This window comes from Drosophila melanogaster, chromosome 2L (assembly GCF_000001215.4).
Source record: "Drosophila melanogaster chromosome 2L".
Classification (NCBI taxonomy): domain Eukaryota; kingdom Metazoa; phylum Arthropoda; class Insecta; order Diptera; family Drosophilidae; genus Drosophila; species Drosophila melanogaster.
In genome coordinates, this window is record NT_033779.5 from 4508679 (window position 1) to 4532782 (window position 24104).

General features: G+C 51.0%; 1 protein-coding gene across 16 annotated transcripts in view; it reads right to left on the reverse strand.

Moving 5' to 3' along the window:
• The window catches only part of dpy (dumpy), a 136839-nt gene that overhangs the window by 31217 nt on the left and 81518 nt on the right, over positions 1-24104 (reverse strand). For 4 of the 16 annotated variants that reach the window (NM_001273108.1, NM_001273103.1, NM_001273104.1 and 1 more), the window contains 33 exons: positions 23565-23708; positions 23425-23502; positions 22675-23292; positions 22154-22375; positions 21853-22035; positions 21114-21599; positions 18618-21050; positions 17928-18551; positions 17546-17863; positions 16926-17249; positions 16409-16726; positions 16013-16345; positions 15620-15946; positions 15074-15391; positions 14353-14679; positions 13963-14286; positions 13135-13764; positions 12739-13077; positions 12365-12673; positions 11699-12025; positions 10032-11621; positions 6719-9910; positions 4757-5083; positions 4378-4698; positions 3972-4316; positions 3612-3908; positions 3255-3557; positions 2553-3200; positions 2181-2498; positions 1788-2123; positions 1104-1718; positions 404-1048; positions 35-346 (listed from right to left, as the gene is read on the reverse strand). In NM_001273108.1, coding sequence (NP_001260037.1) covers positions 35-346; positions 404-1048; positions 1104-1718; positions 1788-2123; positions 2181-2498; positions 2553-3200; positions 3255-3557; positions 3612-3908; positions 3972-4316; positions 4378-4698; positions 4757-5083; positions 6719-9910; positions 10032-11621; positions 11699-12025; positions 12365-12673; positions 12739-13077; positions 13135-13764; positions 13963-14286; positions 14353-14679; positions 15074-15391; positions 15620-15946; positions 16013-16345; positions 16409-16726; positions 16926-17249; positions 17546-17863; positions 17928-18551; positions 18618-21050; positions 21114-21599; positions 21853-22035; positions 22154-22375; positions 22675-23292; positions 23425-23502; positions 23565-23708 — 18231 coding nt within the window. The remainder of the gene's footprint in view (positions 1-34; positions 347-403; positions 1049-1103; positions 1719-1787; positions 2124-2180; positions 2499-2552; positions 3201-3254; positions 3558-3611; positions 3909-3971; positions 4317-4377; positions 4699-4756; positions 5084-6718; positions 9911-10031; positions 11622-11698; positions 12026-12364; positions 12674-12738; positions 13078-13134; positions 13765-13962; positions 14287-14352; positions 14680-15073; positions 15392-15619; positions 15947-16012; positions 16346-16408; positions 16727-16925; positions 17250-17545; positions 17864-17927; positions 18552-18617; positions 21051-21113; positions 21600-21852; positions 22036-22153; positions 22376-22674; positions 23293-23424; positions 23503-23564; positions 23709-24104) is intronic. The other 12 variants (NM_001273109.1, NM_001273112.1, NM_001273111.1 and 9 more) reach the window with 7 other exon arrangements.

Below are 24104 nucleotides of genomic sequence, written 5' to 3' on the forward strand. Positions count from 1 at the left end.
AAAGGACCAATTCTATTCGTGACTGGTTTCTTACGCGGCTGACGGTAGCAACGGGTGAATGGGTCACCAGTGAATCCACTTAGGCAAGTGCAAATGGGATTGTGGTTACGCACGCGACACTCGGCTTGCTGACCACAAACATTTGGACAAGGGTCCACACATTTTCGGTTCACACAAGCCTTGTCGGCGGCGCACTCCGAGCTACTGGTGCATTCCGGACGACAGGCAGGAGGACTGCCGATGAACTCTGGCAAGCAGGAACAAACTCCTTGCTCGTTTACTTCACGGCATTGCGAGTTTGGACCGCATGGAGACGGCTGACAAGGGTTCACATAGACGCGTTCAGCTAGAAGAAGACCATCTATGGTAACGGTGTTCTTATGCAGAAGAAAATCTATCTTACGCGGCTCATTGACTGTGATGCGGCATATGCTGTACGGGTCACCGGTGTATCCAACCAAACAATTACAGGTGGCCAAGTGATTGACCACTTGACACTCGGCGTTTTGGCCGCAAGTGCCGGGACATGGGTCACGGCATTTCTGGTTGACACATGCCTGATTCGAAGGGCAGTCAGAGTTCAAAACGCACTCGGGACGACAGCCATCATATGGATTTCCGAAGTAATCAGGCAGACACTGGCAGGATCCGGCCCCACCACGTTCCTCGCACTTGGCATTCACGCCGCAAGGACTGGGGTTGCAGGGCTGCAGAACTTCAGGAGGACTATCTCTTATTGGACTACACTGACTAAACGGATCTCCGGTGAAGCCACCGTCACACAAGCACATGGCACTATGACTGAACACCCGACAAATGGCATTTTGACCACATAGTCCTGGACAGGGGTCCACACATTTCTGGTTGATGCAAGCCTGGTTTGTGGGGCACTCAGAGTTGGATATACACTCGGGTCGGCAGTTCGGCGGTGCTCCTACAAATTCAGGCAGACATGAACAAGACGGTGAATCTCCAGATACACGACATTCGGAGTTGGGACCACAAGGAGAAGGCTGGCACGGATTTTGAGGTCTTTCATCGCGTATAACTGGAAGAACTTCATATTTGAGCATGGGCCGTATATAAAAACTATGATGTCTTACTTAGCTGCTGACAGCTCACGAAAGGATTTCCGGACATGCCAGTGGGGCAGCTGCAGAAGGGACGGTGATTGACGACGTTGCATAGAGCATTAAAGCCACATGTACCAGGACACGGGTCGCGACACTTCATATTCTGGCAGTCCTGATCGGCAGGACAGTCTGAGTTAGTTACACATTCCGGCCGACATTGCGGCGGACTGCCTACGTAGTTAGCCAGACAGGAGCAGACGGCAGTTTGTTGCACCACGCGGCACTGGCTGTTCGGACCACACGGCGACGGCTGGCAGGGATTTTGAATCTTGGCAGGCGGCACGGGTCGACACTCGAAAAAGGCATTGCCAGACATTTGCTCTGGACAACGGCAAATTGGGATATGGTTGTTGACCTCGCACAAGGCATTTACCCCACAAGTTCCAGAACAGGGATCGATGCACTTGTTGCGCACACAGGCTCGATCCCTTGGGCAATCGGTGTTAAGCACACACTCTGGACGACAGGAGACGTATGGATCCCCTTTGTATTCAGGTATACAAGAGCATTGGCCATTTCGGCACTGAGCATTAGCTCCGCAAGGCGACGGATTGCAAGGATCGTCCGCAACTGGTGGCGCTGGGGCTACAAAGGGAAGATTTATCGAAGGGGGTAAACAATCACCGGATCTGTAAGATCTCTTGAGACACCTACGTTCTGGAGGTTTGGGGTTGCAGTTGGTAAATGGATTTCCTATGTAACCATCGATGCAGGCGCACAGTGGCGTATGATTGATGACACTGCAAACAGCGTTTTGTCCGCAGGCTCCCGGGCAGGGATCGCGACACTTTTGGTTGATACACGCCAGCTGACTGGGACACTCGGAGTTGATTGTGCACTCGGGACGACAATTTGGTGCCTGGCCAATGAAATTAACCAGACAGGAACAGGCAGGCACACCATTGATATTACGGCACTCGGAGTTGGGACCACAGGGTGTTGGTATACAGGGATCCCTTAAAGGTTCGTCCTTGGTCTCAATAATCGGCGCTGTGGTACGGAAGGGTTTACTATATTTCACCCCTGGGTAATAGGAGATGGGCTTACGTGGAATAAGGAAACATCTAGTAAAGGCGTCGCCTGTATAGCCGCTAATGCAACTGCAAATAGGGCTGTGGTTGCGGACCCTACATATGGCATTATTTCCGCATGTATCTGCTGCACAAGGATCCACACATTTCTGATTCACACAGGCCCTATCAGCAGAACACTCCGAGGATATGGTACACTCGGGCCGGCAGGATGGTGGAGTTCCTACGAACAGGGGCAGGCAAGAGCAAACCGCCTGTTCATTCGAAACGCGGCACTGGGAGTTGGGACCACAAGGAGTCGGCTGACATGGGTTTACATACTCGTTTTGGGGTGCTAAAATGGGGGGCTTGAGTAGGGGGAAAGTATTTGTTGTTAATTCCGGCTTACGTTCTGGCAATCGATTACATTGACGGTATGGGTCACCCACATATCCGGTCAGGCAAGTACAGGTTGGCAAATGGTTCACCACTTGACAGTTGGCATTCAGTCCACAGGTTCCTGGACAAGGGTCTTGGCATCTCAGCTGTTGGCAAGCCCGGTTTGACGGGCAGTCCGAGTCAAGCATGCACTCCGGGCGACAGCCTTCGTAAGGATCTCCAAAGTATTGCGGCAGGCACTGGCAGGAGCCTACTCCGTTGCGATCGCGGCACACAGCATTCGGGCCACAAGGACTCGGGCTGCACGGAGTGCGGATTTCATTTTCATAAGCGATCTCCGGTTTGCATTGCACGAACGGATCTCCGTTGAAGCCCTGCTGGCAAATACATTGCACGGCGTGGCTAACCACAAAGCACTCGGCATTAAGACCACAGCGTCCTGGACATGGGTCGACACACTTCTGGTTCACACAGGCCAGCTGACTGGAGCAGTCCGAGCTGGTCACACACTCTGGGCGGCAGTTTGGAGGGCGACCAATATAGGTCTCCACACAGGAACAGGCCGGGGCCTCACCAACTGGGCGACACTGCGAATAAGGTCCACAGGGAGATGGGCGACAGGGATCAACGGGCGCAACATCACGAACGGGGGGTTCAACTGGGAATGGTAACTCTTGTAAAGAAGACTCTTTTTCCGGCATAGTGGTCTTACTCTGGGGCTGGCAACGAATGAATGGGTTACCCGTAAACCTCTCAGGACATGTGCAGAAGGGGCTATGACTGACAACAGCGCAATTAGCACCCACTCCACATGTACCGGGGCAGGGATCTCCACATCGTTGATTCAGGCAAGCTTGAGTGGGTGCACACTCCGAATTCGAGGTGCACTCGGGTCGGCAAGATGGCGGAGCTCCAATGAAGCTTGGCAGGCACGAACACACTGCTTGCTGATTAACCTCTCGGCACTGCGAGTTTGGACCACACGGTGATGGTCGGCAGGGATTAGATACTGTAACTATGGGGGCAAGTGTTAGAGGAGCTTTTGAGGAGGGTAACCACATTGACGTACTCTGCACAGGAGAGCAGCGGATGAATGCGCTGCCAGCGGTGCGTTCGGGACATCTGCACATGGGTATGTGATTGATGACATCACAAATGGCATTCTCGCCACAAGTTCCTGGACAAGGGTTTACGCACTTGCTGCTATGGCAAGCCTTGTCCCTGGGACAGTCCGAATTGAGAACGCACTCGGGACGGCAACCTGAGTAGGGGTCGCCATGGAATTCGGCCAGACAAGTACAGATTCCTGCGTTGCATTGGGCATTCGGTCCACAAGGTGATGGGTTGCAAGGATCCACATATTCGCCTATTAATTGAGTTGTTTGGTTTAGCTGCAGCAACATGTTTGGATATTTTTCCAATTTCTTACTTTGTGTGGGCTCTGGCGGCGGCGCTGGACGACAACTGGAGAACGGATCACCCGTAAAGCCAGCGGGACAGACGCAAATTGGCGTATGGTTTACCACACTACACTCGGCGGCATAGCCACAAGAACCAGGACAGGGATCTATACACCTCTCCCGTATGCAAGCGAGATTTGAGGGACACTCTGCACTGATTGTGCACTCCGGCCTACAGTTGGGCGGTGCCCCCAAAAAGTCTGGCAGGCAGGTACAGGACGGCACACCTTGGACATTGCGGCATTGGCTATTCAATCCGCAGGGCGATGGCAGGCAAGGATCACGCTCAACTCGTTCGATTACAGGAGGCGGGGCTAGGTTGGATATTAGCATTTACAGGATGGAGTTTGATGCGAAAAAGAAGCAATCTCTTACGTGGCAGGGGATAACAACGGGTAAAGGAATCACCGGTAAAACCTTGACGACACTGACACAGAGGACTATGATTACGCACCCGGCACTCAGCATTGATGCCACAAGTGCCCGGACACGGGTCCTGACAACGTTGACTGATGCAAGCCTTATCGGTGGGACACTCTGTGCTCAGCACACACTCCGGTCGGCAGTTGGGTGGCAGACCGATGTAAAGCTCCAGGCAGGAGCACACGGCCTGACCGTTCAGTTCGCGGCACTGAGAGTTGGGACCACATGGTGAAGGGCGGCAGGGTTGAGATGGTTCGGTCACTCGGGCAGGGACTAGAAAGGGTCGAAGGTCAGGGTCGAAAACGAGGTGCGTTCAAGTGGGTTATCTTACGCTGGGGTGGTTCCACGTGGCAGTAGCGGTACGGATCACCGGTATATCCAATGCGGCATGTACAGGTGGGCAGATGGTTTGTTACACTGCAGTCCGCATTGCTGCCGCAGGTGCCTGGACAGGGATCGCGACACTTCTGCTGTTGGCACGCCTTATTCGAGGCGCAGTCCGAGTGGCGTACGCACTCCGGACGACACGACTGATACGGGTCACCAAAATGATCCGGCAGGCACTGGCAGGAACCGATGCCATTTCTTTCGCGGCACACAGCATTCGAGCCACAGGGATTGGGCTCGCAGGGAGTCACCTGCTCATTGACAATGCGTTCTATGGGCGGGTAAACGGATTTCATCCGAAAAGAGAGGGATAGAAATTTGGACAGATATTTTCATTAATTTGGTCTTGAGTAAAACGGGTTTAGTAGAATACAACACACCTGGCGTTGGTTTTTTATTCAGCTGATTAATCCGATTGCAGTTGTGGTATTATTGTGGCGGATTAGAGTACAAGTACAAGTTAGGTGTTGGCATTAATCGCTCCAATCGAAGGATATTGCGGTTCAGGTGCAGCGGTTCGAAAACCGGACTACTTAGTTTTGTTAAACTCGGTGTGCTTAGTGCGTTGGCAGTGTTTTGTGAGTGCAATGTGCCAAGTGAATTGGCTTGGAGTTATGTTTTTGTGTCGTAAGTAAAACAAGTGTTCTTTTGCGAGGTTATATCATTTCATTTATTGCTCATTGTTAAACAATACGCTACAGTTTTGTTAAATCATTTTAATTTTCTAATTAATTGCTAACGCGCTTTCTTTTCTTTGGTCTACGACTAGTATTTGGTTAATTTCTTTGGCGATCCTAAGGCAGAATTTTGGTTGGGGGTCAGGGTCAACAACAACAACAACGCAGTACTCAATTTGGGTAGTAGGGTGTTAGGGTTTCGATTCAATTTTGTATGGTAAGCGATTGGAGAGACATGGTCATTTGAGGTATCAGGGCCAAATAACAAATTAGGTAAAAGCATTTCACGGGAATTTTCCCCCATATCGAATACAGCAGGGACACGAGGTAATACGTTTTGAGGCAGCAACGATAACGTCAAGGGTTAAGGCAATACATTTTAGGGCAACAACAATATCGTCAGGGGTTAAAGGCAAAAATCAAGGCGGGTGATTTGGTGTAAAGGCATTAAAGGTTTTTTGTATATAAGGAAGCAATAAGGCGTGGCAAGTTTGCATATTGTAATTAAGGCATTAGGGGCAATAAAAGCAAATAAATAATTGATTAAAACTAATTAAAATCTTTGACTTTCCCAGCACACAGACACTTCCAATGGCACATTCGCTCAGACAACTCGTACAGAGTGTGTGCCAAATTGAAATTTGCATTTCGCAACTCGAGTGCAGTGTGATTTTGTGTATAAAAACATTGCCGGAGCACACTCATTAATTTGCAATGCATTGTGCCTGTGCGTGCGATAATCATAGATTTTAATGGATGTAAATTGTGGTATAAAAAAGCTGCCTAAGAACACATTAGAACAAGTCACGCGTTTTAAGTGAAACACAGGTGCAAGCAAATAGTGCAAAACAAGTAGAAAGCAATGGCAACGATTGCAATTGCTTTTTTCAGTGATGATTGTTCTTTTATTCTAATGTGCTTTTAACGAATGTGAAACTTTGATTTCAATGGATTTTAGATCATGGGTAACAGGGGAATTTCACTGAGATTTTAATATATTTTTTGGTTGGCCAATACTGACTGAGGTGGCTTCTATAGTTTCACATTCTTTGTACTCTTTCAAGACGCAAACAAATGTTTTTGGCTGTGCGGCATTTTTGTTTGTTTTTTTTTAATAATAGCAAGTGTTTTACTGGGCGCCCAGTAAGCAACCAAAACCACAAATTAGGTTTTTATAAGCTGGTTTACGTCTTGACCTAACCACTAAGCAAATGAAAACGGGGTCCTACCTTGCTCCTTCTGACAGCCCGTAAACGGATCTCCAGTATAGCCCACATCGCATGTGCAGATGGGTTGATGATTGGCCACATTGCAGCGGGCATTAAATCCACAGGCATTCACACACGGATCCGAGCACTTCTGGCGGATACAGGCCTTGGTTGGTGGACATTCTGGATTGATGGAGCATTCGGGTCGGCAGCTTGGTGGCGTTCCAATGAAGGTGGCCGCACACGAGCAGGCAGCGTTTCCATTCAGCACCTTGCACTCGGAATTGGGTCCGCAAGGAGATGGCTGGCAAGGATTATCTGGCGTCGTCGGTGGTTTTCGTTCCTCCTGATAGCATCGGGTAAACGGATCGCCAGTGTATCCCGTGTTGCATGAGCAGGACGGGTTGTGGTTGATCACCTGGCAGCGAGCAAATTGCCCACATGCTCCGGGGCAAGGATCCACGCACTTCCTGTTCACACAGGCAGTGTGCAACGAGCACTCGGAGCTGACAATGCACTCCGGTTTGCAGGCGGGCGGTGAGCCCAGCATTCCCGGTTGACAGGCGCAGACTGGTCCTTGTCCGGATATGTGGCACAAGCTGTTGGGTCCGCATGGGTTCGGTTGGCACGGATCCTTGGCCACTGGCGTCTCGTGACGGCAGTGAACAAACGGATCGCCCGTGTAGCCCTGCAGGCAACTGCAAATCGGTATGTGGTTTGAAACATCACACTGCGAGTTCTGCCCACATACTCCTGGGCAAGGATCAACACACTTCTTGTTTAAGCAAGCCTTGGTAGGTGCGCAATCAGTACTCAATGTACATTCTGGACGACAGCCGGTATAGGGATCTCCCTGGTAGTCCGCGAGGCAGCTACAGATACCGTTTCGGCACTCGGCATTCGATCCGCATGGCTGCAGATCACAAGGATCCTGTGTGAGTGGCGGTGACTTTGTGGTCTCTTCGACGAACTCGAAGCAACGAACAAACGGATCACCGGTGAATCCTCCACGGCAGGTGCAGATGGCCAAGTGGTTCTGAACACGGCATTCGGAGTCGACTCCGCAGGATCCATCGCAGGGATCACGGCACTTCTCGGCAATGCAAGCTTGGTCCGGCGAACAATCCGTGTTCACAACACATTCGGGTCGGCAGTTAGGTGGTGCTCCTATAAAGTTGGGTAGGCAAGAGCACGAGGCCTGCTCGTCACGTACTCTGCATTCCGAGTTCAATCCACATGGTGATGGTTGACATGGTCTCCTAACGGGCTCATCCTTGGGTCCTGGTGGCGGCGGTGGGGGAGCTGGGTAGCAGCGAGCAAATGGATCACCCGTCATGTCCAGAGGGCAACTACAGATGGGATTATGGTTGATCACTTCACACTTGGCATTCAGGCCACACGTCTTGGCGCAAGGATTCGCGCAACGGAACTTGTGGCACGCCCTATTGGAAGGACACTCGGCATTAACCGTGCACTCGGGTTTGCAATTTGGTGGGGCTCCAATGAATGTTTCCATGCATGAGCAAACGGCTAAGCCATTTGCGACCCTGCATTTGCTATTGGCTCCGCAAGGAGATGGAATGCAAGGATCCGAAACTGGTGATGGAGTTGTGACCTCCACTCGACGACAACTGGCGAACGGATCACCAGTATAGCCATCGTTGCAAACACAGTTGGGCACGTGGTTCACAGCATAGCACTGGGCGTTCAATCCACAGATTCCTGGGCAAGGATCCTGGCACTTGTTGCGTATGCACGTCTTGTCCGTAGGACAATCTGAGCTCAGTACGCACTCGGGACGACAACCCTCGTACGGATTACCCTGGTATTCATCAATACATTTGCAGGCTGCGGCTCCGTTCCGTTCAATACACTCGGCATTTGGACCACATGGCGATGGCTGGCACGGCTTCGGTGGCTCCTCTTGCTGCGGTACACACTGTACGAAAGCGTTGCCGGCGTATCCTGTTGGACAAGAGCAGGACACAGCGTGTCCAATAACACGACACTCCGCATTGGTTCCGCATGATTCTGGGCATGGATTGCTGCATTTGTTGTTGATACACGCCTGTGTAGATTGACAGTCCGGATTAATGATACACTCGGGTCGACAGTTGGGCGGCGAGCCAAAGAACTCTGGTTGACATTGGCAGACGGGGCCATTCCTATCATTCTTACAGATCGAGTTGGGTCCGCAGGGGGATGGCACACAGGGATCTTGGGGAGGTGACTTTACGTCTGGAACAGCAATCGGTGGGAGGACGACGCATTGCTTGAACGGATCTCCAGTTCGGCCAGGTGGGCAGCCACAAATCGGACTATGATTGATGACCTCACAGCGGGCCTCCAAACCACAAGCAGCGGCGCATGGATCTACGCACTTCTTGTTGACACAGGCTTGTAAGGCGGAGCACTCGCTTGACACCACACACTCGGGACGGCACTGGGGTGGTGCTCCGATATAACCTTCCAGGCAAGAGCAAACCGCATGGCCGTTAACGTCGCGACACTGACTGTTGGAACCGCATGGCGATGGGGAGCAGGCCTCAATAATAGGATCCTCCACGACGGGTTTCACGCGGCAGTTGACGAACGGGTCACCTTCATAACCCTTGACGCAGGAGCACACCGGTATGTGGTTCATCACCTCGCACACAGCATTGTTACCGCAGATTCCTGGACAGGGATCCACACAACGGTTTCGCATACAGGCCTTGTCCCTTGGACAGTCCGCTGAGAGCGTGCACTCAGGACGACATCCCTCGTAGGCATTGCCTTGGTAATTATTTTGGCAGCGGCACTCTCCGGCAAAGCAATCCGCATTTTGTCCGCACGGGTTCGGGTTGCACGGGTCATTCGGGGGTGGAGGAGATCTATCTTCTTCCTTCTTGGTGCAACGCACGAACGGATCACCTTCGTAACCCTCAATGCAGTTGCAAATGGGCAGGTGATTGAGCACATGGCACTTGGCCTCAAATCCGCACGATCCAGAGCATGGATCTGCGCACTTTTGGTTTATGCACGCCTCTGTGGGTCCACATTCCGAGTTCAAGACGCACTCCGGGCGACAGCGGGGTGGAGCCCCGATGAAGTTCGGCAGGCAGGAGCATGCCGGACTATTGCCCACGATCTGGCACTTGGCATTGGGTCCACAAGGCGAAGGCACACAGGATGCTGGAGCCGGCGACGGTGTCGTATTGTCATTGGTGATTGCTAAAGAAATGATTATAGATGATTTAGGTAAGAAAAATTACAGTTACTCGATTTTTTTAAATATAGGTTCATTTTTGTTAGGTACTAGTTCTATTTTAAAAATATATATTTAATGACTTACCAACTCTAGTGCACTCAACGAAGGGATCTCCAGTCATTGTTCGGGGACACGTGCAGATGGGGCTGTGGTTTTTGGTGGTGCAGATGGCCCGGATACCGCAGGTATGCTGACAGGGATCAACGCACTTCTTGTGTACACATGCTTTTTCCGGAGCACATTCGGCACTGACCACGCATTCCGGTTTGCAGTTGGGTGGCTGGTTGATGAATCCTGCCTGGCAGGAACACACTGCCTGGTTGTTCATGGCCCGACAATTGCTGTTGGGTCCACATGGAGATGGGTTGCATGGGTTGAGCGGAGGACGCGGTGTGACCGGCACGGGTTTGCAGCTGAAGAACGGATCTCCAGTGTATCCAGGCGGGCAGTCACAAGTGGGCACATGTTTGTCGACTGTGCAAATGGCATAGTCTCCGCAAATATTGTTGCAGGGATCGACGCACTTGAATCGAGAGCAGGCTTGGACGGCAGTACAGTCATCGTTATTCTCGCACTCTCGTCGGCATCCTCGTTGGGCATCGTAGGGATTACCCTCGAATCCATCGTGACAATAGCAAGCTCCAGCTCCATTCCTTTCACGACACTCGGCATGAGGACCGCATGGTGATGGCTCGCAGGGCGAGGATGGTGACTCGGTGGGCGTCACAGCTGGAATCAGCTGACAACCAAAGAGTGGCTCTCCCTCGTATCCATCGGCGCAGGAGCATACAGCATTGTGCTGCACCACCTGGCAGATGGCGTTGCTACCACACGATCCGGGGCACGGATCCACGCAGCGCTCCTGCTGACAGGAAAGATGGTTCTGGCACTCGTCATTGTTTGTGCATTCCGGTCGGCAAGTGGGTGGGCGTCCAATATAGCCAGCGTTACAGGAACATGCTGCCTGGTTTCCAATCTGTCGACAAACAGAGTTGGGTCCACATGGTGACGGCACACACGGATTCTCCACGTTCTTGACTTCGGGCATGGGCTCACATCCCGATATCGGATCACCTGTCATGCCAGGCTGGCAGGTACAGATGGGATTGTGGTTGACCACTTGGCATTTAGCATTATTGCCACACGATCCTCGACAAGGATCCTCGCACTTCTGGTTAATGCAAGCCCTATTTTGTGGGCACTCCGAGCTGACCACACATTCCGGTTTGCAGCTGGGCGGTGCACCAATGTAGCCTTCCAAGCAGCTGCACACTGCATGACTGTTGGTGTCCAAGCACTGGCTGTACGGTCCGCAGGGTGATGGCTTGCATGGCTCCGGTCGAATAGTGACCACCTCGATCAACGAGCACGAGCGATGCGGATCTCCAGTATAGCCATCGAAACAGTTGCAGTTCGGTCCGTGATTCAAAACTCTGCACTCAGCGTTGATGCCGCAGGCTCCGGGACAAGGATCCTGGCACTTGTTGTTGATACAGGCACGCGAGCGGTCGCAGTCGTCGTTCTGGACACATTCCGGTCGGCAACCACTGTACGGATCACCAAAGTACTCGGGCAGGCAGGCACAAGAGCCAGCTCCATTGCGCTCCCGGCAAATGGCATTTGCTCCGCAGGGGCTAGGATTGCAGGGATTTCTTGTCTCGTCCGGCGGGGCGACTAGAGAGAAGATAGGAGAATTGGATATGTAAATTAGTAGGGAATCGCGAATTCGTTAGCAGGCAGGAATATATTACTTTGCTGTACGATCGCACAGCCTGAGAAGGGATCTCCGGTGTAACCTGGCACACACTCGCATGCTGGTCGGTGCTTGATGACCGTGCACACGGAGTGCAGGCCGCAAGCGCCGATACATGGGTTCGAGCAGCGCTGGTTCACACAGGCCAGGTTAGCCGGACAGTCGGCACTACTGAGGCACTCGGGCCGGCAGTTTGGCGGACGTCCCAGATAGTCGGGCAAACAGGAGCATGCAGGCGAACCACGGACATCGAGGCATTTCGAGTTGGGTCCGCATGGTGATGGGATGCAGGGATTACCAGACTTTTCGGTGGGTGGGGGCTCCACTACATGCCATATAGCCGTGCCAGATAGTTGAAGTAGGTACATAGCACATTCAAACAAACATTTACATAGTTTCATAGGATAGTAGAGTTGGATAGTGGTTTTACAAAGTGTACATAAAATAAACATAATAAGAAAGGAAAAATCAAACATTAAATAGTGTATATACATGCAGGAGGTAGAAATCTTGGGTGGGACGGCAGGCCAAGTGGGGGGATAGATTTAGTATCGTGCTTTTGGGGATTTAATATTTTAAATGGGCTTTTCTACTCTCATAAGGTAAAGAATTTTGCTTCCCCATTTGGCTTGCATTCCTCATCCGTTGAGCTAATCATGCTTACACAATATCTTGGTGCACCGGTTGAAGGGATCTCCGGTAAAACCTGGGGCACAGGAGCATGCGGGATAGTGGTTAATGACCTGGCAGCGCGCCTCGATGCCACAAGTGCCCGGACACGGGTCCACGCACTTTTGATTCTGACAGTTAAGATTTTGGGCGCAATCCGAGCTAATGATGCACTCGGGCCGGCAGTTGGGAGCTGATCCGATGAAGCCCTGAAGGCAGGAGCACACGGCATGGCCGTCGACCTCGCGGCACTGACTATAGGGACCACAGGGAGATGGTCTACAGGGGTTCTCATCCCGTTCGGCTGGGAAAGTAGGAGGTGGGATCAGTTGGATGGTGTATCTTTTACAGGGGTACTCGTCAACCTACGTGGTGGGGGCAACTGGGGAATTTCACGGCACGCGCTCGACGGATTTCCGGTGTATCCAGCCAAGCATGAGCAACTGGGAAGATGATTGGACACACGACACTGGGCGTTCAAGCCACAAACACCTGGACACGGGTCCACGCATTTCTGGTTGACACACGACTTGTCGCGCGAGCAATCACTGTTCACCACGCATTCCGGACGGCAGCCACTGTACGGATCACCGAAATATTCCGGCAGACAAGTACAGGAGCCGGCTCCGTTGCGCTCACGGCACTCGGCATTGGGACCACAGGGGGAGGGTTGGCAGGGAGTCAGACGTTCATCGGGTATGGCTGGAGCTGGGGGCCACAAAGCGGATTAGGGCTAATTCCAAGAGACACTGAGCTAAAGCTTACGTTGTGGGTTACAGCCGGCGAATGGGTCACCTGTGTAACCAGAGTCGCAGGTGCAGATGGGCGAGTGGTTTACAACACTACAGAAAGCATTAAAGCCACACGATCCCGGACAGGGATCCTGGCAGCGCTCATTGATGCACGCCAGGTTGGCAGGACACTCTGTGTTGATAGTGCACTCTGGGCGGCAATTTGGCGCCCTACCCACGAAATTTGGCAGGCAGGAGCACACGCCCGTCTCGCCCACGACACGACACTGGGAATTGCGTCCACAGGGACTGGGTACACAAGGATTTTCATTGGACTTGGGTTGCTCCGGTTCCTCCTGCCACGGCGCACAGCGAACGAAAGGATCGCCGCTGTAGCCGGCTGGGCAGGAGCAGATCGGGTTGTGGTTGGTCACTTTGCAGATAGCCTCATTGCCACAGGTACCAGGACATGGGTCCGCACAGCGCTGGTTCACACATGCTCTGTCCTGAGCGCATTCGGAGCTAACCGAGCACTCCGGACGACAAGCGGGCGGTGTGCCAATATAATTGGTAACGCAGGAGCAGACCGCATGTCCGTTAACCTCACGGCACTGGCTGTAGGGTCCGCAGGGCGAAGGACGACATGGTTCAACGGGAGCGGGCACTAAAATCAGGGTGATCGTTATTAAGCCTGTTTGAGCAATGGGGAACACTAAGAGTGGGCCAATTTTTAAGGAAACTCCACATTTTTAGGGCTATTTGCACGTTATGATCAAAATAATCTGCTTAGATACTTGTGTGGAAACTACAATTCGAAAGTTCCCTTAAAATTCGACCCACCCAACTCGAAAGTAGTTCCTACATCTTGGTATCTCCCGACAAAATTGCGAGGGATTTCCAGTGAAACCGGAAGGACAACTGCAGCTGGGGGCGTGGTTGATCACGTGGCACTCGGCCGAGACGCCACAGACTCCCGGACAGGGATCGCGGCACTTGTTGTTGAGGCAGGCGCGGTTCTTCGAGCAGTCACTATTGAGCACGCACTCTGGGCGGCACTCCGTGTACGGGTCTCCATTATACTCCGGTAGACAGGAGCAGGAACCCACTCCATTGCGCTCTTTGCACACAGCATTGGCGCCACAGGGACTCGGGTTGCAGGGCTGTGCCACTTGTACCGGGACATTAACTAGGGATGGGGGAAAGGTCAACTGTTTAATATGTGTCTGGATACCAACGCTTTCGGAACCCTTACTCTTTGGACTACACTCTGAGAATGGATCGCCTGCATAACCGTCAATGCAGCGGCAAATGGGTCTATGATTATTTACAAGGCAGGTGGTCTGTATGCCGCAGGTACCGACACACGGATCCCGGCAGCGCAGATTTATGCACGCCAAATTGCCAGGGCACTCGGAATCGGATGTACACTCCGGTCGGCAATTTGGCGCCCTACCCACGTAATGTTGCAAGCATGAGCAGACAGCCTGCTCATTGGCGGCCGACACCCGGCACTCAGAGTTGGGCCCACATGGCGAGGGCACGCACGGATCGATGCGGTCATGGGTAATGGGCGGTCGCTCTACTTTCACCATTTATAACCATAACATTACACCAAGTACGATAATCATCATGCACCAAAATAAGCCATACATAGAGTACATATAAAAGAAATAAACATAATAATGGAAAAGATATATATATAGAGAATGCGAATAATGTTGTCAAGCAATGATGAAATGGATCGAGTGAACAAAGCACTCTTGGATGACGAAATGATTCGGTGAATAGTTGGCTTAAAAACCCCTGCAGTAGAGTTGTACAATCGTGATTGAGTATCTAGTTGAATCCAGAAGAAATACGGATACACGGACAATCTAAATGCTTTAATTAATTTAGATAAATGACTCTGCAGGGGAATTTAAATCTCCGGCTGGCCGAAGCTCAGCTTTCGTTGACTTCTTGCCGATGCTTACTCTCTTGTGGGAAGCAGCGCACGAAGGGATCACCGCTGAAGCCGGGACTGCAGGAGCAGATGGGGTTGTGGTTGACTACGCGGCAGAGCGCGTTATTGCCGCAGGTGCCTGGGCAGGGATCCTTGCAGCGCTCGTTAAGGCACGACTTGTCCTGCGCACACTCCGAGCTGCTCATGCACTCTGGCCGGCAGTTGGGAGGAGAGCCGATGTAGCTGGGCACACAGGAGCAAACTGCGTGGCCATTGACCGGGCGACAGTTGCTGTAGAGGCCACAGGGCGAGGGTTGGCAAGGGTTTTCAGGCACTATTGGGTCGGGATCTACAGGCGTGGTAAAGGCAATAATTATTGAAAAGCCTAACTGAGGGCCTAAGTTGCAGTGACGGAATGGATACCATGGTAGAGTGGATTTTTTGGAAATGCCATATCAAAAACTATTGAAATGAAAGAGGAGTATTTCAAGCAGCTAAATTTTAGGTAATCGTTTGAGATCGACTCTATCTACCTAGGTACATCCATCACTGCTGATACGATGGATTGAGATCTTACAGCGCGGACTTTCAGGGACTATGTGACAACCAACGATGGGGTTGCCCGTATAACCAGGAAGACACTCGCAGTTGGGAGCGTGGTTGAAGACGGCGCATAGAGCGTTGTGACCACACATTCCCGGACAGGGATCCACGCACTTTTGATTGACACAGGCTCGCGACCTGGGACAGTCCGAGTTGATGACGCACTCGGGGCGACACTCGACATATGGATCCCCAAAGTATTCCGGAAGACACTTGCAGGCGGCGGCTTGATTCCGCTCCTCGCAAAGGGCATTTAAGCCGCATGGGCTGGGACGGCACGGTTGGATTACCTCAATCGGGGCTGTATAGATGGGGCAAGCACGGGAATAAGTATCTATCAACTCAAAAAACCCTAAGAAGAACCTACTCTCAATTATCTTGTAGCAGCCGGAGAACGGATCGCCGGAATATCCGGGCTCACACATGCACACCGGTGCATGCAGACTGACATGGCAGAGTGCGTTATTTCCACACGATCCGATGCACGGATCGGCACAACGAGCATTGATGCAGGCCATTCTGGCCGGACACTCGGAATTAATACTGCACTCTGGCCGACAACCAGGTGGTCGTCCTATGTAATTGGTTACGCAGGAGCACACTGCTCCACTGCTTGAAACCTGGCACTGAGAGTTGGGTCCGCAAGGTGATGGCACACAAGGATTGGGCGGAACAATGGGATCAGCTATTGGTGGTGGTTCTACAATTACGATAACCTCAGTTAGAACCTATCTAAGGTTTATTCTTTCTACAGGAAACCTACTTCTTTCAGGAACGCACTGGTGGAACGGATCCCCGGTGTAACCATCGTAGCAACTGCATATTGGTGAATGATTCGTGCAGCGACAGCGGGCATTGTAGCCACATGTTCCGGGACAAGGATCTTTGCAGCGCTGGTTTATACAGGCCCTATCCGAAGGACACTCGGCACTGGTCATACACTCGGGCTTGCAGTTGGGCGGAGCACCCATGTAGTCTGGCAAGCAGGCACACACAGGACGCTCCCCAACTACATGACAAGTGCTGAACAGGCCACAAGGCGACGGTCTACAAGGGTCTTTGGGCAGGGGTAGGTACATATCTATGTGAATAAGTTAGGAGTTAGGTCAATACTTCTGATCTATATGGTGTATAACGAGTTGGGCCGATTTGTTTGGATGACAAATCTGACATCAAAGAATACGATCGATAAGTTTTAAGTTAGGAAAAAGTTTAAGTAATGCGAGTTGTATGTGATTGGTTTTCCAAACAAGTCGACCCATCCCAGGACAAAGTCATACTTGAGGGCCTCTCGACGCATGCGCGCAGTGGATTGCCTGTTAAGTGGGGTTCACAACTACAGACGGGCTGATGATGAGCCACCCGGCAAATGGCATTAAATCCACAGGCATTGGCGCAGGGATCGCGGCACTTCATGTTTATACAGGCACGGTTATTGGGACAATCGCTATTCTGGACGCACTCAGGGCGGCAGTTGATATAGGGATCACCGAAATAATTTTGGATGCAGGAACAGGAGCCGGCTCCGTTGCGCACGCGACAAATGGCATTCGCACCACATGGCGATGGATAGCATGGATCGGTGGGTGGATCTAGCACCACGACTGTCATGGTCATGAAAATAGCAAGCAGGCAATGCGGATGCATACAGACAAATGTACAAACACAATAAGCTTAAGACTAAGTAATAATAATTGAGGTAATAATAAAATAGGTAGATAGATACATAGATGAAGACCATAATATGTACACAATACGAGGAACATGCATAAAATGTACACCACAATACCAATACTTCTAGAGCACCACTGAAAGAAACATTTAACATTAAGGGCGGAGTCTGGAGCACATATCGGTGCTCTTGGAAAGGATAGCAAATAGTCAAAGGTTCTGTACTCACTCTCACGCATTTTGCAGGCGGTGTACGGATCACCCTCAAAGCTTTCAATGCAACTGCACTTGGGCTGGTGGTTCTGCGTGGAGCACACGGCATTGAAGCCACAAATGCCAATGCAAGGATCCTCACACCGCTGCCGTATACAAGCTCGATTTGATGGGCAATCCTGGTTAATCACACATTCAGGTCGACAGTTCGGTGGTGCTCCAAACATTCCTGGCGCACAAGAGCACTCTGCCCTATTGTTCACATTTCGGCAAATGGAATTGGAACCGCATGGGCTGGGAAGGCATGGATCTACGTTGCGAGTTGGTTCTGCGGCTGCAGAGGTTTAAAAATATATTAAATAAATATTTTACCATTTAAACATTATATGAATACTTACGTTTGGGCATGCATTGCTCAAATGGATTTCCCTCATAGTTGGCTGGACAGGAGCAAATAGGATTGTGGTTGTTGACTTGACATTTGGCGTTGAATCCACAAGTGCCCACACACGGATCCATACACTTCTGATTTATGCAGGACAAATGCTGAGCACACTCCGAGCTGACCACACATTCGGGTCTGCACTGTGGCGGAGCTCCGAAGTAACCGACCTGGCAACTGCACGTTGGATGTCCCTCTACAGAGCGACAAATGCTGTTCGGTCCACAGGGATTGGGTTCACACACGGTTTCGGGTCGCACAACGACCACCCGTTTGCATCCGTCAAACGGATTACCCTCAAATCCTCTGGTGCAACTGCAAGAGGGTAAGTGGTTGACCACCGTACATTCGGCATTCGCTCCACAAGCAGCCGTGCATGGATCGCGACAGTGCTGCTTGATGCAGGCCAGCGATGAGGGGCACTCCGAGCTGTAGATACATTCCGGTCGACATCCGGTACTGTAAGGATCGCCATTATAGGGCTCAATGCAGGTACAGCGTGCGGCATTATTGTATGGCGTGCAAACAGCGTTCTCGGCACATGGGTTAGGGTAGCATGGATCAATGTGATCACCGGGCCCTAATTGGGAGTATAATATAGAAATATATGAATAATTTGAATTTTGGTAGGGACAGGAATACATACTTTCTGTAATCTTCTTAGAGCAACCAATGAAGGCATCTCCCTCGTAGTCCTCGTCACAACTGCAGTGAGCGGAGTGAGCGATGACCGTACAACGGGCATTGTGTCCACATACGTTGGCACACGGATTCTGGCACTTTTCGTTGATGCAGGCCTTGTCCGATGGGCACTCACTGCTCAGCGTGCACTCCGGTCGGCAATACGGTGGGCTGCCGATATAGTTGGCCACACAGGAGCAGACTGGTCGGTTTTGTTTAATCTGGCAAATGGAGTTGGGTCCGCAAGGAGATGGCACGCACGGGTTCTTTGGCACAGGGATGTCGCGACCTGGATCCTGAATGGGTGAGCACGCCACAAACGGATCACCCTCGAAGTTGGCCTCACAGGAGCAGATGGGGTTATGGTTCAGCACTTCGCAGCGAGCTCCACCACCGCAAATACCTGGGCATGGATCTGTGCACCTCTGATTCAGACATGCCTGGTTGGGAGCACACTCCGAGCTAACCACACACTCTGGCTGACAGACTGGTGGAGCTCCTTTGAAGTTCGGCAGGCAGGAACAGGCTGCATAGCCATCAGGGGTGGCCTTGCATCGGGAGTTTGGTCCGCATGGTGATGGCTCACACGGATGAGGTCGCTCTGGAGGTGGCAGGTAGAACGGATTGCAGGCAATAGAGGCATCTCCACTATATCCCTCGGCGCATATGCAAACAGGCGCATGGTTAACCACACGGCAAACTGCATTAACGCCACACACACCGGTACACGCTTCCACGCACTTGGAGTTCAAGCAAGCCTTTTCAGCGGGACAGTCACTGTTAAGAACACATTCTGGCCGACAACCAATATGAGGGTCTCCGAAGTAACCCTTACGACAGACGCAGGCCAGACCGCTGTGCTGACGCTTGCACTCCGCATTGGCACCGCAATGGAGTTTAGCACAGCTGGGTTGAGGTGGCGTCTCGACCACCGACTTAGTTGTGCACTGTTCGTACGGATTGCCAAATAGTCCTGTGGGACAAGCGCATACGGGATTATGTTCGTAGACATTACAGATAGCATTCCGGCCACAGGATCCGGGACAGGGATCCAGACAACGCTGACCCAAACAGGCGCGATCAAACGGACAATCCGAATTGCCGACGCACTCGGGTCGGCAGCGTGGATTCTGCTGGGCATTTGGCCCAAAGCAGGGATCACAAAGGGCCACTCCATCGCCGTACACCGAACAAACGTCATGAGGTCCACAGGGCGACGGAGCACACGGATCCCGAGAAACGTTCTTCAGTATTCCAATGGGAACGCACTGCAAAAAGGCGTCGCCGACGAAGCCGTCCAGGCAAAGACATACTGGCGTATGCTGGCGCACATTACAGATGGCATTAATTCCACAGATCGCTCCGGCACATGGATCCACGCACTTGTGGTTAATGCACGACAAGGTATCACCGCAATCGGAGTTAATGTCGCACTCAGGTTGGCATCCCGATTGAGGATCGCCCAAGTAACCTGGGATGCACGAACAAACAGCGCGGTTATTTAGCAACTTGCACTCGCTATTTCGGCCACAAGGGCTAGGAACGCAAGGATTCTTTTTGGGATGGTCCAAAGCATAGCAGCGAATTCCAGGGTTACCAGTCAAGCCGGAGTTACAAGAGCAAACTGGGTGATGTTCCTCCACTTGGCAGTGAGCTCCTTGGCCACATGCTCCTGGACAGGGATCGTAGCAGCGGTAGCCCATGCAGGCCTTGCTATTTGGACAATCGGCATCCACCTGACATTCGTAGCCATGACAGCCAATTACGGACGTGGGATCTCCTGACAAACCGTCAGGACAAACGCATGCCGTTTGTCCGTCGCCAGCCACAACGCAGTTGGCATTGGGTCCACAAGGATTGGGGTCGCAAACGGTGCGACTCGGTTCACGGCATCCCTGGTAAGCATCTCCCACATATCCCGAGCGGCAGTAGCACTCCTCGCGATTTCCAGCCACATAGCACTCGGCATTTCGACCACATGGTCCTGGCTGGCAAAGTTCAATGGTAACTGCAGGTTTGTCGCACAGTCTGAAAGGATTGCCAATCTTGTTGTCCGGGCAGTAACACACGGGGTGACGTGATGAATCGCAGATTGCACCAGTTCCACAAGGGTTCGGGTCACACGGGTTAATAGGTTCAACACATCCACGGATGGTGTTCGGACTCTCCACATAGTTCGGCAGACAAGTGCACTTGGAGAACCCATTGCTGAGCACAGAGCACTGAGTATTCGGTCCGCAAGGCGATGGGTCGCAGGGATTGGAAGGTAGCTCACAAGGAATCGACGGTGGTTGACCCTCATATTCCGGCAGACAGAAGCACACCGGGTTTCCACCTACGCGACGACATCCAGAGTTGGGACCACAGGGATTCGGTGTGCACTCATCTCCCTCAGGAACTAAATCATGGTTAAAGCAAGTTTTAACTTTTAGAAATCTTTTGTAATATAGACAATACTCACTGCAATTTTTGAACGGATTTCCGGTAAGACCCTTCGGGCAGTAGCAGATGGGGTTGCCATTGTCCAGTTCGCACAAGGCATTTAAGCCACATGGATTGGGGTCGCATGGATCTTGAGGCGGACTGCAGCCCACCTTGGGATTTCCGTTGTAGCCGGGAGGGCATTTGCAAACACCACGATGATTAACCACATCGCAGAGGGCATAGGCTCCACACTGGCAGGGCGATGAGCACTTTCCGTTGATGCAGGCCTGACTCGAATCACATTCGGAATCGGAGCGGCATCCCTGACTAGGGAGACACTGCACGTAGGCGTTGCCCAGAAATCCGGGCAGGCAGCGACATTCAGTGCCATGGTTCACGGGTATGCACTCGGCATTCTCGCCGCAAGAGTCCTCTTGGCAGGGATTGATGCAGCGTCGGTTTAGGCGATCGCAGAGCTTCGTCGGTGGACAGTCCTCGTTGTATTGGCAGACATGGGAACGTGCTGTGGTTTTGGTTAGGATAACGGTGCGATTCGGTTGGATCGGTGGGTGTATTTATATTTTTTGTTGGTTGGTTTTTAGAGTTGAGTAGGTGTCGGGGCGGTACAAGTTTTATACATGTGTCGTGGTGTACGGGGATTTGTACAGTGTATGAAAGAGAGAGATTTTTAGAAACAAGACATGGTGACACATTAGCAGGAGATTTCTTGAAGGACAACAGAGGTGCGTCATCGTGTTGATTAAGGGTATACTAACCTGGCTGACAGCCAACAAATCCATTGCCCTGGAAGCCATCCGCGCAACTGCAGTCAGCTGCGTGGTTGCTGTTGATGCAAACAGCATTCGTGGCACAAGGATCGTGAACATCGCAAGGATGCTGGCAAAGTTGGTTGATGCACGCTTCCGTGACACCGCAGTCCGAATCGTCAGTGCATTCAACTGTAAGTTGATTAAATATTGTTATTCAGATAGAAAGAGAAGAGTCCTTATGGTCAATTATTGGTAGTGCATCCGATGCATTAAATGAAAGTTGTTGATTAATTGATTAGTGCCTTACTTGAGGTTTGAGTGGTTACACATTTGACCATCGGATTGCCCTCATGGCCCTGCGGACAGGTGCACACTGGTCGATGACTCTTGGCCGTGCACTTGGCAGTCGCGGCACAGATCTTGGCAAACTCACAAGGATCCTGGCACAAACCCATGTAACAGGCCTCGCTCTCAATACAGTCGTTGTTAGATTGGCAGGGTTCGGGTGTTTTCGGTGAACCCGGCGGTTCTACTTGTTAGAAAGGATTTAGTGAGTTAAATAGTTAATTAAATGATGGTGATTTCATTTTTAGATAAATTTTATCCCAAATATGTACAAGGGCTATCCTAAATATGTACAATTTTTACAACAAAATTAGTTTGTAATGCCAGAATACGAGCCCTATACATACTAGTTTATGTACAAATAAATAGTATTAGTGCCACTTTGGGAAAATTATATTTTCCAATTAAAATGACTTGTTATTTAGTCAATTAATAGGATGAAATCCCAAAGTGGCGTGCATTTCACATATAAACTTAATGTACCTTTTTTACGGCAATGGCCCAGTTTGCAGTGCTCGTTAGGGGCACAATTAGTATCTACTGTACATGGGTTAATTAATGAGGTGTCAGTGGTGTTGACCACCGGGGCAAACATGGTGTTGTAGACTTCCGTGGTGGTGCCCTCCGTTGTGGGCAGCTCTATTGGCCACGGCGATGTGGTATCTGGTACCTCGTTGGAAGTATCCAGCCGGGTGGTCTTCATTTTGGGCGTCGTAGTGGACCGCCTCTGACTGTCACCCATGACACCTTCGCCCCGCAGCGTGGTCGTCTGGATCGTGGGCCTCGGTGTCGGAGTATCGGTGATATTGTTCTCACCATCGCGATACCGCCTCGTGGCATCGGTGTGGGAGGTGGTGCTTTCAGTGTCTGGTTTTTGGTTCTTACTGGTCTGGTTAGTAGCGCTTGTGATTGTGCTCGATTCAGTGCTAGTGGAGGAAGTGGTAGTAGTGGTTGTGGTCGTGGTGGTATTTCTTGTGGTGACCCTTGTGGTTGTCGGCGTCGTTTTGACGCCTGTGTTTGGGTTAGCTGTTGTTCTTGGTTTCGTTGGTATCTTGGTAGATGTGGAGTTCTTGGTAGTAATAGTTGTTATTGTTACATTAGCTAAGGAGAGAGATGTATTTACACGGGTGTAACGGGAGGTTAATTTTAAATTAGAATATGTACACATTGTATTTACACTTAAAGCTAAGAGTTTTAGGTTGATTAAGGAGAAGGACTGACAGTAGAACTTACCCTTTATACAAGCACCGGTTGTTGGATCGCAGTTCGCGCCTGGTGGACAATGCTCGCATCCAGGCGTGCGACCATGCTCTACGGGATTAGATCATTAATAGTTTGAGCCAGTTATTCAGTTTTTTTTTATTAATACTCACCGGCTGAGCACAATGGCTGGTGGTTAAAAACTCGGCAATCTTCATTACGGCTGCAGGGATTGTTAAAGGTGCAAGGATCCACACAAAGAGCATTAATGCACGCCTGCTGGGACGGACACTCATCACTCGATGCGCATCCAATCTCTGTTCATGCGTTTAAAGCAAAGGACATTATGGCATTAGTTAGGGTAAAAAAGATTGTTTTTTTTTATCTAAGCACTATCGTGCGTGGATATAAGGTCGTTATAATTAAAGTCATTCGCTTTAGGTCAAGAATCCTGTTCGGTAGGTAGTTTCTTTTTCATTAATTTTTCAATGCAGTTAGTAAAATTTTTTTTTTTTGAAATAGAATATATACTCTAACTTTTTAACTCCAGAGTCAAGCTATTTAATAATATTTAGCAGGCTTTAGCTACGGTTAAATATAGTTTAGTTTCAAGCAGTTGCGTAAAACAACATATACACATGCAAAAGCGTTAAGTGAGTTAGTGCTAGGGTTTTATACTTAGTTACCCATAAACCACATGCAACTTATTACAC